The 14044-nt window shown below is 34.1% G+C and overlaps 1 protein-coding gene across 2 annotated transcripts in view; it reads right to left on the reverse strand.

Annotated features, from left to right (window-relative positions):
- Window positions 1-10627, reverse strand: part of itga11b (integrin, alpha 11b) — a 51156-nt gene extending 40529 nt beyond the window's left edge. For both annotated transcript variants that reach the window (XM_051689972.1, XM_051689973.1), the window contains exons 1-2: window positions 10485-10627; window positions 6843-6954 (exon numbers count right to left, since the gene is read on the reverse strand). In XM_051689972.1, coding sequence (XP_051545932.1) covers window positions 6843-6954; window positions 10485-10527 — 155 coding nt within the window. In that variant the 5' untranslated portion in view covers window positions 10528-10627. The remainder of the gene's footprint in view (window positions 1-6842; window positions 6955-10484) is intronic.
- Window positions 10628-14044: the final 3417 nt, after the last annotated feature.

Consider the following 14044-nt stretch of genomic DNA (forward strand, 5'->3'; position numbering starts at 1 on the left):
AACCGCATTGCAATGCCCTCATAAGCACATAACAAACACCCAGAACACCCTAGTAAACGCATAGCAACAGCCTAGCTACCACCTAGAACACCACAGTAAACACACAGCAACCTAGCAACCACCCTGAACACACTAGTAACCATTTAGCAACGGCTTAGCTACCACCTAAAACACCCTAATAACTGCATAGAAACAGCCTAGCTGTCACCCAGAATACCCTAGCAACCACATAGCAATGCCATGACAACCATCCATAGCACCCTAGCATCATGGGGGTGAACAACTAAAATCTAGTTTTATATAAACTCATTTAATGTATATTTTAATAACTTTTATATATTACTAGTAGTTTAAATAACTTTTTCTGTTTTTATTTCAGAAAAACTGCAGATATAAAAATTTGAGTTACAGTGAGGCAAATGGTACTTCAAACAATAATTTTATAAAAAACACATACAGGATCACAAGTTCAACATTCCAGCAAAGTTCCAAGACTCCAATCAAAATAATTCACTCCCTGATAGGAGGAAAAGAGTACATGAGCCGCCATCATGGACAGCATTTGATTTTTCCAGCTTCTGAGGTGCATTTGAGATGGAGCCAATACCAAAAACCAACTGCAGAACACAGTAATGCTTTCGCGTTCAAATCAAAACGTTGAGAAGTGCGACGACAAACCGCAACCCAGAGTTTGACCTGTGAAATCCATCCATGTCAATGTTTACATTCCTACACTGACACTGCGACCTCTGTGTTTTCAATCACAGGAATGTTTCTGTCAGTCAATTTGCAGTCTTGTCATACCCTGCTGAAAGAAAAACCAGCTTAAACCAGACTTAGGTGGTTTGCTGGTTTTAGCTGGTTTTCACTGGTCAGGCTGATCTAGTTCAGTGGTTTTAAAGGGGTTTTGGCCATTTGTCAGCTGGTCAGGCTGGAAGGCCAGGCGAACTAAACTAGCTAAGACCAGCAAACCACCTAAGGTTGGTTTAAGATGGTATTTTAAGTAGGGAAACCCAACTATATTATTTAGCTAAGTCCACTGTTTGTTTTTCTACACGTACCATGGTAATACCATGGTCGTCTTTAAAATACCTTGGAATACCGTGTGAGTATCATGGTAACTTAATATGGTAATCATTTATTTCCATGCTTTATTTCAAATAGCATGGTATTACCATCTGATACCTTCACTGTACCATGGTACCACCAGAGTATGTTTGTTTTGGGGATGTGCAGACCTCTCAGTTCCCACAATGCACCACTCTCTGAACGACTAGAATGAACTGTCACTCTCTGGCACCCACAGTGAAGGTTTAGTATTTCCTGAAGAATGTCTTGTTAAACCCAGACTTTTTCCCGAGCAATCCAACATGCCAGAGCTTTTAGAATAAATTGGAGATCAACCGTCGAATGACAGCTCAATCTTTTATTTAAACAGTTTCTCTCTTACCTTAAACAACCTATGAGTATCCCAACATACCCTTAAAGGAATAGGTCACATTTACTACCCCAATTTATTAACCCCAAACCATTTAAAACAGACCAGCCGACACTGTAAAAAATAATTTGTCAGGTAACTGAAAAAATGCTTCATGTGCTAACATCTTAACAGGGTTGGGAAGGTTACTTTTAAAAAGTATATTTAAAGAGTACATGCGGTAAAATGCGCTTTGTAACATATTCCGTTAGATTACTCAAGGTCAGTAATGTAATCTAAATACTTTGGATTACTTCTTCAGCACTGGCAGATTTGTTTTTTCACTTGTTTTGACCATAAACATGTAAATAAAGTAAGAAAATACACTTTACTGTACAAATATGTTCTCTGAAAAAAGCCTAAATATCTTATGCATTTTAGATATTTTTACAGAAAAAATAAAATAAAATGTAAATTCTCACTAAGAATACAATTTAAATATCCAAGGTCAAAAGTTATGCTCTAACATTCATTTTAAAATATAATCACGCCTGGTAACAGATGCATGTAAAGGCAAGAAATAGCATTTTAGCTTAGCATAAAGCTAAATGTTTACATGACCATTTATAAACTATTTTTGCTGCTCCAAACTTTAAAACCCCACAGCGTGTACACAACAACAACCTATTCTGATCATATGTGGATTCTGTTTATAGAATGAGGCAGAAAATATATTATTTGTAGATTTCTATCCGATGTTAAAGGCTACATTGGTTAGCATTTCTTGTAAAAATACTCTAAACGCACAAAAAACATCGATAAGGCATATAATCACGTATTTATTGGATTTATGTTTCATCTGTCAAAGCGTTTTGAACTGTTAATTGTTAAGCTGTAGAAACATGATGTAGCTCCTCTATTAAGCTCCTCTATGATGTCATATCAAGAGTCATTTCAATCGACGGCATTTGTGGCATAATGTTTATTTCCACTCAAAATAATTTTGACTCATCGCTCGTTTAATACACTTACAGTGGAAGTCAATGAGGTCAATCTGTAAACGTTAAAATACTCACTGTTTCAAAAGACATAAACAATATGTGTGTTAACATGATGTTAATGTGATAAAATCGTTTACTAACCTTTTCTGTGTAAAGTTATATCCAATATTACAATTTCATTTCCATGATGATGTAACACCAGTAAACCCTAAAATCTATTGTTCCACTGTAAAATTATGTTAAAAACATTATTACATCGGTCTTTAGAGACCCGGCACGCATATCTATCACAAATGGATGTACAAAATGTCCAGATCGTGTCAAATTTTCTTATTTCTTATTTTTTATTCTGATATATTTTGATGTTTTATTTTTCATATATCAAAGAGATGATCTAGAACAGGATTCATTTCTTCCACACTGAAATTTCACAAGACGCAACTGGCTGCCAAACACATATTGAGTTACACATAATCTACACATAAACTACATATATGCATTTTCTAATGCATTTATTGAGTTTAAATAGATGCACATCTTACATAATTTCAGTAGTTCACCCAAATGTCAAAAATCAAATCATTCTGTTCATGTGTTAAACTTGCTATAGTTTACTTTCACATTGCTCCTTCATCAAATAGAAAATGTCAAATGTAAATCACTAAAACATCAGCGCCCCCTTGAGTAACAAATAGCATGTGTAATATATATGTGTACACGCGTATGGAATACTGATAATTCACCATTGTCACACAGAAAATCAATGTGATATTGTATTTATTTGCATGAATATTGTATTAATTTCTCTTGTAAAAAAAATAGAAATATGTATCATATGCATCATAAATAGAATTTACGGAAGTGCAAAAAAAAAAAAAAAATCTCTAATGATCCAATACACTCTTAAAAAATTTTTTGGGCAAAATTATTATTATTATAATTTTTATTTTATTTTTTTGCATTTTTTTGCCATTTTTTTGTTACACTATTTAGAAAAGAAATGTTAAAGAATAAAAGAATGGATAAGGTACAGGACATAAAATGAGGTCCTGGGTCGCTAAAGACCCAAAGTATGCATTAAAGGGTTAAAATGTAAAATGTTTTGAAGGAAGCCAGAACACCCAACCAACTAGGCCTGAAAAATGTATTCAATTGAAAAGTCATTCTTACGAGTAAACAGGATGCAATAAGACATCAGGGGGGCATTTTTTGAATAGCATTGCAAGAATGAAAGCAATTTTGGATGCATGTTTAATCAAGTAATGAACATATCCAATAATAATTAATAATAATAATTTTCTTTATTTATCACACATTTGCACATATACGGTGAAATTCTTCTTTTTCACATATCCCAGCTAGGCTGGGGTCAGAGTGTAGGGTCAGCCATGATACGGCACCCCTGGAGCAGATAGGGTTAAGGGCCTTGCTCAAGGGCCCAACAGTGGCATCTTGGTGGTGCTGGGGCTTGAACCCCCAACCTTCTGATCAATAACCCAGAGCCTTAACTGCTGAGCTACCACTGCCCTGCAATATGAACACCCCTTGCGCTTGAGTAACATTCTACCAAATTAAAAAAAACTAAATTCCTCTCTCTCTCTCTCTCTCTCTCTCTCTCCTGCACAGTAAATCACATTCCGAGAGGAACGCCGCGACACGCGGTTTGTCTTGATCCGCTGTGATCCGCCAACCTGAGATGGGATGCACAGGAGGGGGTTTTGGAATTACAAGCCACAAAACACATACTTTCCGGTGCGCGCAAGTGCTGCGTGAACGCTCGCAGACAGGTTGAGTCAAGTGCAAATACTTTCCACTTACAGTATTTACCTGCGCACATCAAAGGCCATGAGGACCACGAGTTCTCCATCAACGATGACAAACCTCACGATTAACAAAGAGGAAGCTGGCGTCTGGATTTGGGGTTATGGTGCGATAGGAGTGTAGTTAATGATGTTTATTGTTCGTATGTCTGGGTTTTTATGACTCAAAACAATACCCTGTGTTTTAAAGGGCTGTAAACTGTGACAGTGTAATGTTTAAGACTAAATGATTGGCTTTAACATGAGTTACAGTAAAAAGCTAGCAGGGTTACAGTAATGGAGGACAACAGGAAGCTTCAGTTTCTCAAACTAATCGTCCACAATCACAATATACTGTAGATCTGCTGTAACTCACAAGGCCGTGATAAATAGAACTCATGTCATTGTTTTTTATGGTGAATATCGGTTTATCGGTTTTGTTTGAAGTTAAGTTTGGCATGTTAAGAGGAGCAGAGTTTGATTTATTTCTGTGAGAGCAATATGTCTTCGTGCTGGGAGAATTTCAAGGCCGATTCTGAGACATCGTCTTTGCCAGCAGACAGCAGAACCAGAATGTGTGTCTCAGTGTGTGCCATTGCATTTCATAACAACATTTCAACGGAAAAAGTGAATGGATAAAAGTATTCACGAAGACTCTCCTGCAAACGATTACTGAAGTTCTGCTTTCCCCTACTGCTATCAACAATAGCACAAATGAGATCTCTTTAATATCTCATGTGTTTCTCTTAAACTACAATGAAATTAAACGGACAGCAAATTGAGACTTTTGAGAGTTTCAGAAGAGATCTCAGCGATGTCTCAAGTTGTGCTCAGATTTACCAAGATACCAAAGTCTGCAATCAAAAGTCAGAGATCTCAATATTCGAATGTCTACTATTCACATTTATTTTATTGCAATATACTCTTACACTCAAAAAATATTTCGCCCATTTTCAAGAGTTATGCATTTCAATTTCACAACAAAATTCAATAAAATGTGTAATTTTTAACAAAATTAGATGAATACAATTTAAAATTAGGACTGTCAATCGATTACAGTTTTTAATCGAATTAATTACATAGTGTTCTGATTAATCAAATTAATTGCATATATAAATATTTGCTGATATAACAATAATTAAATAATGATTAAATAATTATATATAGGTATTTTTAAATAATTATGCATAACAAATACATAATTAAAAAAATCAGATAATTAAAATGCATTACATTATTTTGGCAGACGAGTAAATTGATAAGAAAATACAAAAAGTGACTTTTGAATCCAATGTATTGTTTATTTGCATATTATTGAACATAAGACTATCATAGTCTTACAGTTCACAGAAATCTATTTTCAAACTGAATTAGTCAGTCAGTCCGAGATTTATTAAAATGGCTTTTCTTTTTTCTTTTTCTTTTATCTCCTTTTCTTCCAATTTGGAATGCCTAATTCCCACTACTTAGTAGGTCCTCATGGTGGCACGGTTACTCACCTCAATCCGGGTGGTGGAGGACAAGTCTCAGTTGCCTCCGCTTCTGAGACCGTCAATCCGCGCATCTTATCACGTGACTCGTTGTGCATGACACCGCGGAGACTCACAGCATGTGGAGGCTCATGATACTCTCCACGATCCATGCACAACTTACTACACACCCCATTGAGAGCGAGAACCACTAATCGTGACCACGAGGAGGTTACCCCATGTGACTCCCCTCCCTAGCAACCGGGCCAATTTGGTTGCTTAGGAGACCTGGCTGGAGTCACTCAGCAAGCCCTGGATTCGAACTTGCAACTCCAGGGGTGGTAGTCAGCGTCAATACTCACTGAGCTACCCGGGCCCCCTAAAAGGGCTTTTGGAGCGTCTCATTTTGGTTGCGTCGTGTCATAAATGTACCGTTTTAGGACACTGTGTCAAGCTAAATGTAGTTTGAAACTTGTGTGTTTGGATTTGCGCTCCATTAAGCTGTGTTTAAAAGCAAATATGCGTTCTTATCTTGTGCGCTCTGCTGAAGGGTTGGTTTGTTCTCTGTAAAAGCTGCGCATTGCCTATACAGCTGGAGTTTCGCTTACTGCCCCCTGGAGAAAACAGGTGGTAGCTTAAATTGCTCCGATGGTAGGAATATTCCTTATTATGGTCCGGGGACATGATTAATTGTGTTCATTTTTTTTACACATTATTTTTACTATAATTAATCGCACTGAATTAACACGTTAAATCGACAGCCCTACTTAAAATATTGTTATTATTTGTATTTATTTATTGTAAAAGATTACGCTGTTCAATTTGATGGAATTTTGGTATGGAATTTAAATGTGTAAATCTCAAAAATATTTTCTTGAGTTCTAATGACTCAGTTGTATCTATTTTCATTTCTCTAAAGGAATTTTAGAATAAACATCGAGACCAAGTTGATACTTCAATGACACATTACTGAGAATTTGATAACGTCTCCTGAGCCACAAACAAACTCAAACTGGGAATATAAATTCAAGAATGCCGTCATAAGTTTTCATACTGAACTTTTGACAACTTTCATCTTCTCGCTGATCAATATGTTTCGGTTGACTGAATCAGAGAAATCTTTTCAGATAAATTAAATCCAATAAGAAGATCTTACCATTTCCGGCCCCTGGCCTCATGTTGTTGGACCGTATATCCGAACTGAGCCTCCTTCGAACCCTGGATGATTTTTGCGTGTCTTGTGTCGATGTTAAAGCAGCTCAGAGGTCCTATAAGAAAATAAAAATCATGCTTAATTGAATTCATTCTTCTTGCCTTTGTAATGGTATTTGGCATAAACATTTTGAACGGTTCATTGACCAAATGTCTAAATGCTACAGTATGTTTAACCAAACTGCTTTAATCAATGAAAAGGAACGCTGATTCTGTTAAAGCCCACAGTTCTTTTGTATGGAAAGTTAAGAAAGTACAATTTATCTCACATGTTCCAGACGATAAACAGCCTATAGTATATGACCACATGAAAGAACAGAAGGGAAAAATACAAGTGAAAAGCCATCGGCAAAACGGATCAAAGGGAATTCTGTCTTTTTAAAGCCCATTCCACTTCCCTCGGAATTTAGACGGCCAGTTGCAGTGGCTCTCAACAGTTGAGGCCTCTGGATTTCATTAAAATGTTTATCAGAAAAGGCCACTTGGACGCGAGGAGAGGATATGGTATTGCAGGAATGATGTCACATCGACTTTCAAGTTGAACTTCCTCAGAAAAATTCAGAAAAAGGGTCAAGATGGACATTTCAATCATAGTCTCTCTATCTTTCAACATTTGCTCCTGTGGAGAAGTTTTTCACGCTGAATTATTATGTCTTTCTTCCGTGAAGGAAAAAAGGACATATATTGTAGAATGTTAACGCTGCTCTTGTCCATACAACAAAAGATGTGAATGGGTATGGGGGCTGCCGAGCTCCAAACACTGCAAAAGTAATTTTTTTTACTGAGTATTTTTGTCTTGCTTTGCAGTAAAATTATGCAAATATTCTTAAAAACAGGATACATTTACCCGAGAAGCAAAATTATACTTGTCTTGTTTAAATCTAACTTTTAAGCTTATAACAAGAAAAGGCTATTTGCCAATGGGGTAAGAAAAAAACTCGATTCAAAGGGAAAACAAGTTTATTTTTCTTAACCCATTGGCAAATAGTTTTTTCTTGTATTAAGCATAAAATCCACCAAATTTGGTTAGATTTCTCCAAAAACAAGACTTAATATCTTATGCCATTTTTCATCTTTTCTTGTTTGAACGTTGTTAAGTTATATCTACTGGAAAGTAAGACAAAAATACTCAGTTTTCAGATAATATCCACTCTTTTGTCTTTTCGAGAGCTTGATAGATGCGGTCACTATGAACTGTTATTGTATGGAAAAGAACTGCATGAAGATTCTCCATTTGTTCCATATATGGTGCTGGGACAGCATGAGGGTGAGTAAATAATGACAGAATTTTCTTTAAGGGGTAAACTTTTCCTCAAAATCCACTTGTCGTACTTTTACGATAGAATGACTATAACGGAATCCATGTGCTCGAAATCCTCTGGACTGCTGCGAAGATGTGGTAACACTAGAATCATGATTCACATGGATGATTTAGTCATGTGTCTTTCAGTGTCTTCAGGGAAAGCTCTTGCTTTCACAAAGAGTGAACTCTAAAACATATTCTTTTCCATACATTGAAAGTGAATGGTGACTGAGGTTGTCATACGGGTTTGGAATGACATGAGGGTGAGTAAATGACAACAAAATTTCCATTTTGGGTGAATTAATCCTTTAAGAGCTCCTGTCAATCATAGATGGATGTAAACAGTCTATATCTATGCTGTAAACACAACCCTCCTGCAATTCCATCCTTAAAAACAGTGGTTCCTCAACTTTTCAGATCTTGGCCAAACATTCACATCTATGTATTTCTGTCAACAGTCAGCTTATGTAAATTATATATATATATATATATATAATTTTTATATATTCCCTTTTCTCCCACTTTGGAATGCCCAATTCCCACTACTTACTAGGTCCTTGTGGTGGCGCGGTTACTCTCCTCAATCCGGGTGGCGGAGGACAAGTCTCAGTTGCCTCCGCTTCTAGAGGCTCGTTGTGCATGACACCGCGGAGACTCACAGCATGTGGAGGCTCATGCTACTCTCTGTGATCCACACACAACTTACCACGTGCCCCATTGAGACCGAGAACCACTAATCGCGACCATGAGGAGGTTACCCCATGTGACTCCACCCTCCCTAGCAACCGTTGCTTAGGAGACCTGGCTGGAGTCACTCAGCATGCCCTGGATTCTCAGCGTTGGCTGAGAAAATGATGATTTTTAAAAATGCTTTTTATAGATCATTCTGAGGTGGATTTCTATTCACAGGTATGCATCCTTGCAATTATCAGTTTTTATTAAAAATAACTATCCAGTATAAAATGTCTCCAAAGGGATATATGATTCTGTGTTCAAGCATCAAGCGCCCCCTGCAGGAATAAAACTTTGTGTCTCACAATACACAGTCAGTGGCTGACAACGTGCAATTTTGGTCTGTATGTCTGTTACCCACACAAAACCTTCATATGAATTTAAAAAACATGAAATATATCACGAGTCATATGTGGAGTCAGTGGAGATGTTAAAGGCGTCCATAGAAATGATCAGTTTTTTTTTTTTCCGTAAATCTTTCTAAGATGTTTAGCAGATATTAATTGGATAGTGATGCTTTCCAGATGAAAGAAATCTCAAACAGACTTTTGGGAGATGTACGTATGCTGTCTGAGTTATGAATGAGCTGGGTCAATGATTCAATGATTCACTAATATGAAAAATGCAGACTTGTGGTCACTGGACGAAAAATTCCCAACACTTTTTGGATCGCACAGTCTTTATGAAGTAACTACATCTCAGATGGAAGAAATCAGGCTCATGTAAGACATATGCTCTCTTGTTTAAGTCCATTACATAAGATGATTCACTTTAAATGAACGTGTAACTGAGTCCATATTGTGTGTGTAATCCATGCACTGGATCCTGCTCATAAAAGCCCATCTGGATTTTCTGGGTGAAGGTCATGACACAGACGTTACATGCACATTACTTTATTAACACGATATTCACAGAACTTTGACAGATTCACTTTTTTGTGAACTTTAACTCAGCTAGTAGGGGTTAAGCACCTGTCAAGTGGGATTTCACTGCTTTGTTTTTTAAAATAATAAAATAACAAAAGATTATTCTGCAATGCTCATACCAACATTCCTTTTTTCAAGTATTTCCACTTTTAATGAGACTTTTTTTTACTGTCTCTGGACGGTTATAACACATTACATTTTTTTACTTTCTGGCCCAGAAAAAAATCTCAAAATGATTTTGAATATTCAGTCATTGAAAACATGCTCAAGGTGTAATCAAGTAATTGTTTTGTGTTCATTGAATTTACTATGTATTTTCAAATAATTTAATAGCTCTGGACAAAAAAATAAAATAAAAATAAAAATAGCATCATATCATTGACCCTTGTGTCTATTTGTATTTCTTGTAATAATTTTAGGAGAAACATCTGAGACAACAGTCAGTACTTTATATTGTATAATATTTTATATGTCAAATCAAGAAAAACACAGAAAGACACACATAGACATACAATTAGAGATGGAAGTGCATGCTTTATACGTATATTAAATATCTTTAAATCGCAACTCACATGTATTCACCCAAACTCATACTACACAGATACACACACGCTCGCACACTCACCTGGCAGCAGAGAAGTGATCCACAACAGCAGGATGTACTCCATAAGTTCATACGTGAATGAATCAGTCAGTCTATGTGTGTGTGTGTGTGCGTGTGTGTGTGTGTGTGTGTGTGTGTGTGTGTGTCAGGTCCTCTAAGTGAGAAAATAGAGTCCGATCTGATTTAATTCAGAACGGCAGCAGAACTACATTTGGGAAGGAGGAGCTGACCGCTGCCATGAGGAGGAGAAGCCATGAGGAGGAGAAGAGAGCGAGTGACCATACTCAAACACAGAGAGAGAGAGAGAGAGAGTGCATGATGAGGTGATTGAGATTTGAGGGCATTATTGTCAGTGAATCCTGTTCCATACACAAAGATATATTGGGAACACTTGGAATATAGCGCACGAGTCACATGGACTACTTTAATGCCACTTTTTTTGGTGTCGAATTGACCCCATTCAGCACATTCTTTATCAGCTTACTTTATCTAAAACACAACAGTGGCTTTTAAAAGTTCAACTTTGGACAGAAACACTAAACAGCTGAATGATTAGTTGTGTAATTTAATGCGGTGACTCAGTGTGTTTAAGAGATTCCAGACCGTTTTGATACAAGACTCGATAGAAAAACAAAGTAGCATCTAATTAACCAGCAAGATGGTTTTTGATAATAAAAAGCAGTGAGAGGTGGATAAAGAAACTTCCCTCTCATGATAAGACACATTCTTGTTTTCAAAAATGGGATTACAGCTAGTAAAAATCATGATTTTTTTCATCTGTAGCTACATTTTCTATTGCAAGTCTTTTTCGATATTTAATCATGTGCAGGATATGAATTAGAGATATCTACAATACATTTTTTATTAAAAATTATAAATTAGTGAAAATGCTAATTTATATAAAACATGACATCCTTACTCGCGGAAATACAAATTTTTCTATATAAAAATGGAATTACAGCTAGTAAAAATCATGATTTTTTTTTAATCGGTAGCTACATTTTCTATTGCAAGTCTTTTTCGATATTTAATCATGTGCAGGATATGAATAATTGATATCTACAATTAAATTTTCACTAGTGAAAATGCTCATTCTTGATATTGACAATGTAATTACAACTAGTGAAAATAATTTTTAAATTAGTAAATAGGTTTGTACCTGTAAAAACGTTAATTCTTGATATAAAAAAATACATAATTACTTGCAGAAATACACATTCTTAATTTCAAAAATGGAATTACAGCTAGTAAAAATCATGATTTTTTTTAATCGGTAGCTACATTTTCTATTGCAAGTCTTTTTCGATATTTAATCATGTGCAGGATATGAATAATTGATATCTACAATTAAATTTTCACTAGTGAAAATGCTAATTTATATAAAACGACATCCTTACTCGCGGAAATAATTTTTTTTATATAAAAATGGAATTTCAAATAGTAAAAATCTATTTTTTGTTATATCTGTAGTTGCATTTTCTATCGTGCGCCCTTTCGACAGTTGATCATGTACAGAATATGAATAATAGATATCTACAATAAAAATTTTACTAGTGAAAATGCTCATTCTTGATATTGACAATGTAATTACAACTAGTGAAAATAATTTTTAAATTAGTAAATAGGTTTGTACCTGTAAAAACGTTAATTCTTGATATAAAAAAATACATAATTACTTGCAGAAATACACATTCTTAATTTCAAAAATGGAATTACAGCTAGTAAAAATCATGATTTTTTTTAATCGGTAGCTACATTTTCTATTGCAAGTCTTTTTTGATATTTAATCACGTGCAGGATATGAATAATTGATATCTACAATTAAATTTTTACTAGTGAAAATGCAAATTCTTGATATTGACAATGTAAGTACAACTAGTAAAAATAATTTTTTAATTAGTAATTAGGTTTGCACCTGTAAAAACTTTAATTCTTGATATAAAAAAATACATAATTACCTTCGGAAATACATGTTCTTTATTTCAAAAATGGAATTACAGCTAGTAAAAATCATGATTTTTGTTTTATTTTTATCTGTAGCTACATTTTCTATTGCAAGTCTTTTCGATATTTAATCATGTGCAGGATATGAATTAGAGATATCTACAATACATTTTTTATTAAAAATTATAAATTAGTGAAAATGCTAATTTATATAAAACATGACATCCTTACTCGCGGAAATACACATTTTTCTATATAAAAATGGAATTACAGCTAGTAAAAATCATGATTTATTTTAATCGGTAGCTACATTTTCTATTGCAAGTCTTTTTTGATATTTAATCATGTGCAGGATATGAATTAGAGATATCTACAATTAAATTTTCACTAGTGAAAATGCTAATTTATATAAAACATGACATCGTTACTTGCGGAAATACACATTTTTTATATAAAAATGGAATTTCAAATAGTAAAAATCTATTTTTTGTTATATCTGTAGTTGCATTTTCTATCGTGCGCCCTTTCGACAATTAATCATGTACAGAATATGAATAATAGATATCTACAATAAAAATTTTACTAGTGAAAATGCTCATTCTTGATATTGACAATGTAATTACAACTAGTGAAAATAATTTTTAAATTAGTAAATAGGTTTGTACCTGTAAAAACGTTAATTCTTGATATAAAAAAATACATAATTACTTGCAGAAATACACATTCTTAATTTCAAAAATGGAATTACAGCTAGTAAAAATCATGATTTTTTTTAATCGGTAGCTACATTTTCTATTGCAAGTCTTTTTCGATATTTAATCATGTGCAGGATATGAATTAGAGATATCTACAATTAAATTTTCACTAGTGAAAATGCTAATTTATATAAAACATGACATCGTTACTTGCGGAAATACACATTTTTATATAAAAATGGAATTTCAAATAGTAAAAATCTATTTTTTGTTATATCTGTAGTTGCATTTTCTATCGTGCGCCCTTTCGACAATTAATCTTGTACAGAATATGAATAATAGATATCTACAATAAAAATTTTACTAGTGAAAATGCTCATTCTTGATATTGACAATGTCATTACAACTAGTAAAAATAATTTTTAAATTAGTAATTAGGTTTGTACCTGTAAAAACGTTAATTCTTGATATAAAAAAATGCATAATTACTTGCAGAAATACACATTCTTAATTTCAAAAATGGAATTACAGCTAGTAAAAATCATGATTTTTTTTAATCGGTAGCTACATTTTCTATTGCAAGTCTTTTTCGATATTTAATCACGTGCAGGATATGAATAATTGATATCTACAATTAAATTTTTACTAGTGAAAATGCAAATTCTTGATATTGACAATGTAAGTACAACTAGTAAAAATAATTTTTTAATTAGTAATTAGGTTTGCACCTGTAAAAACTTTAATTCTTGATATAAAAAAATACATAATTACCTTCGGAAATACATGTTCTTGATTTCAAAAATGGAATTACAGCTAGTAAAAATCATGATTTTTGTTTTATTTTTATCTGTAGCTACATTTTCTATTGCAAGTCTTTTCGATATTTAATCATGTGCAGGATATGAATTAGAGATATCTACAATACATTTTTTATTAAAAATT

Source organism: Myxocyprinus asiaticus, chromosome 46 (genome assembly GCF_019703515.2).
Source record: "Myxocyprinus asiaticus isolate MX2 ecotype Aquarium Trade chromosome 46, UBuf_Myxa_2, whole genome shotgun sequence".
Taxonomy (NCBI): Eukaryota; Metazoa; Chordata; class Actinopteri; order Cypriniformes; family Catostomidae; genus Myxocyprinus; species Myxocyprinus asiaticus.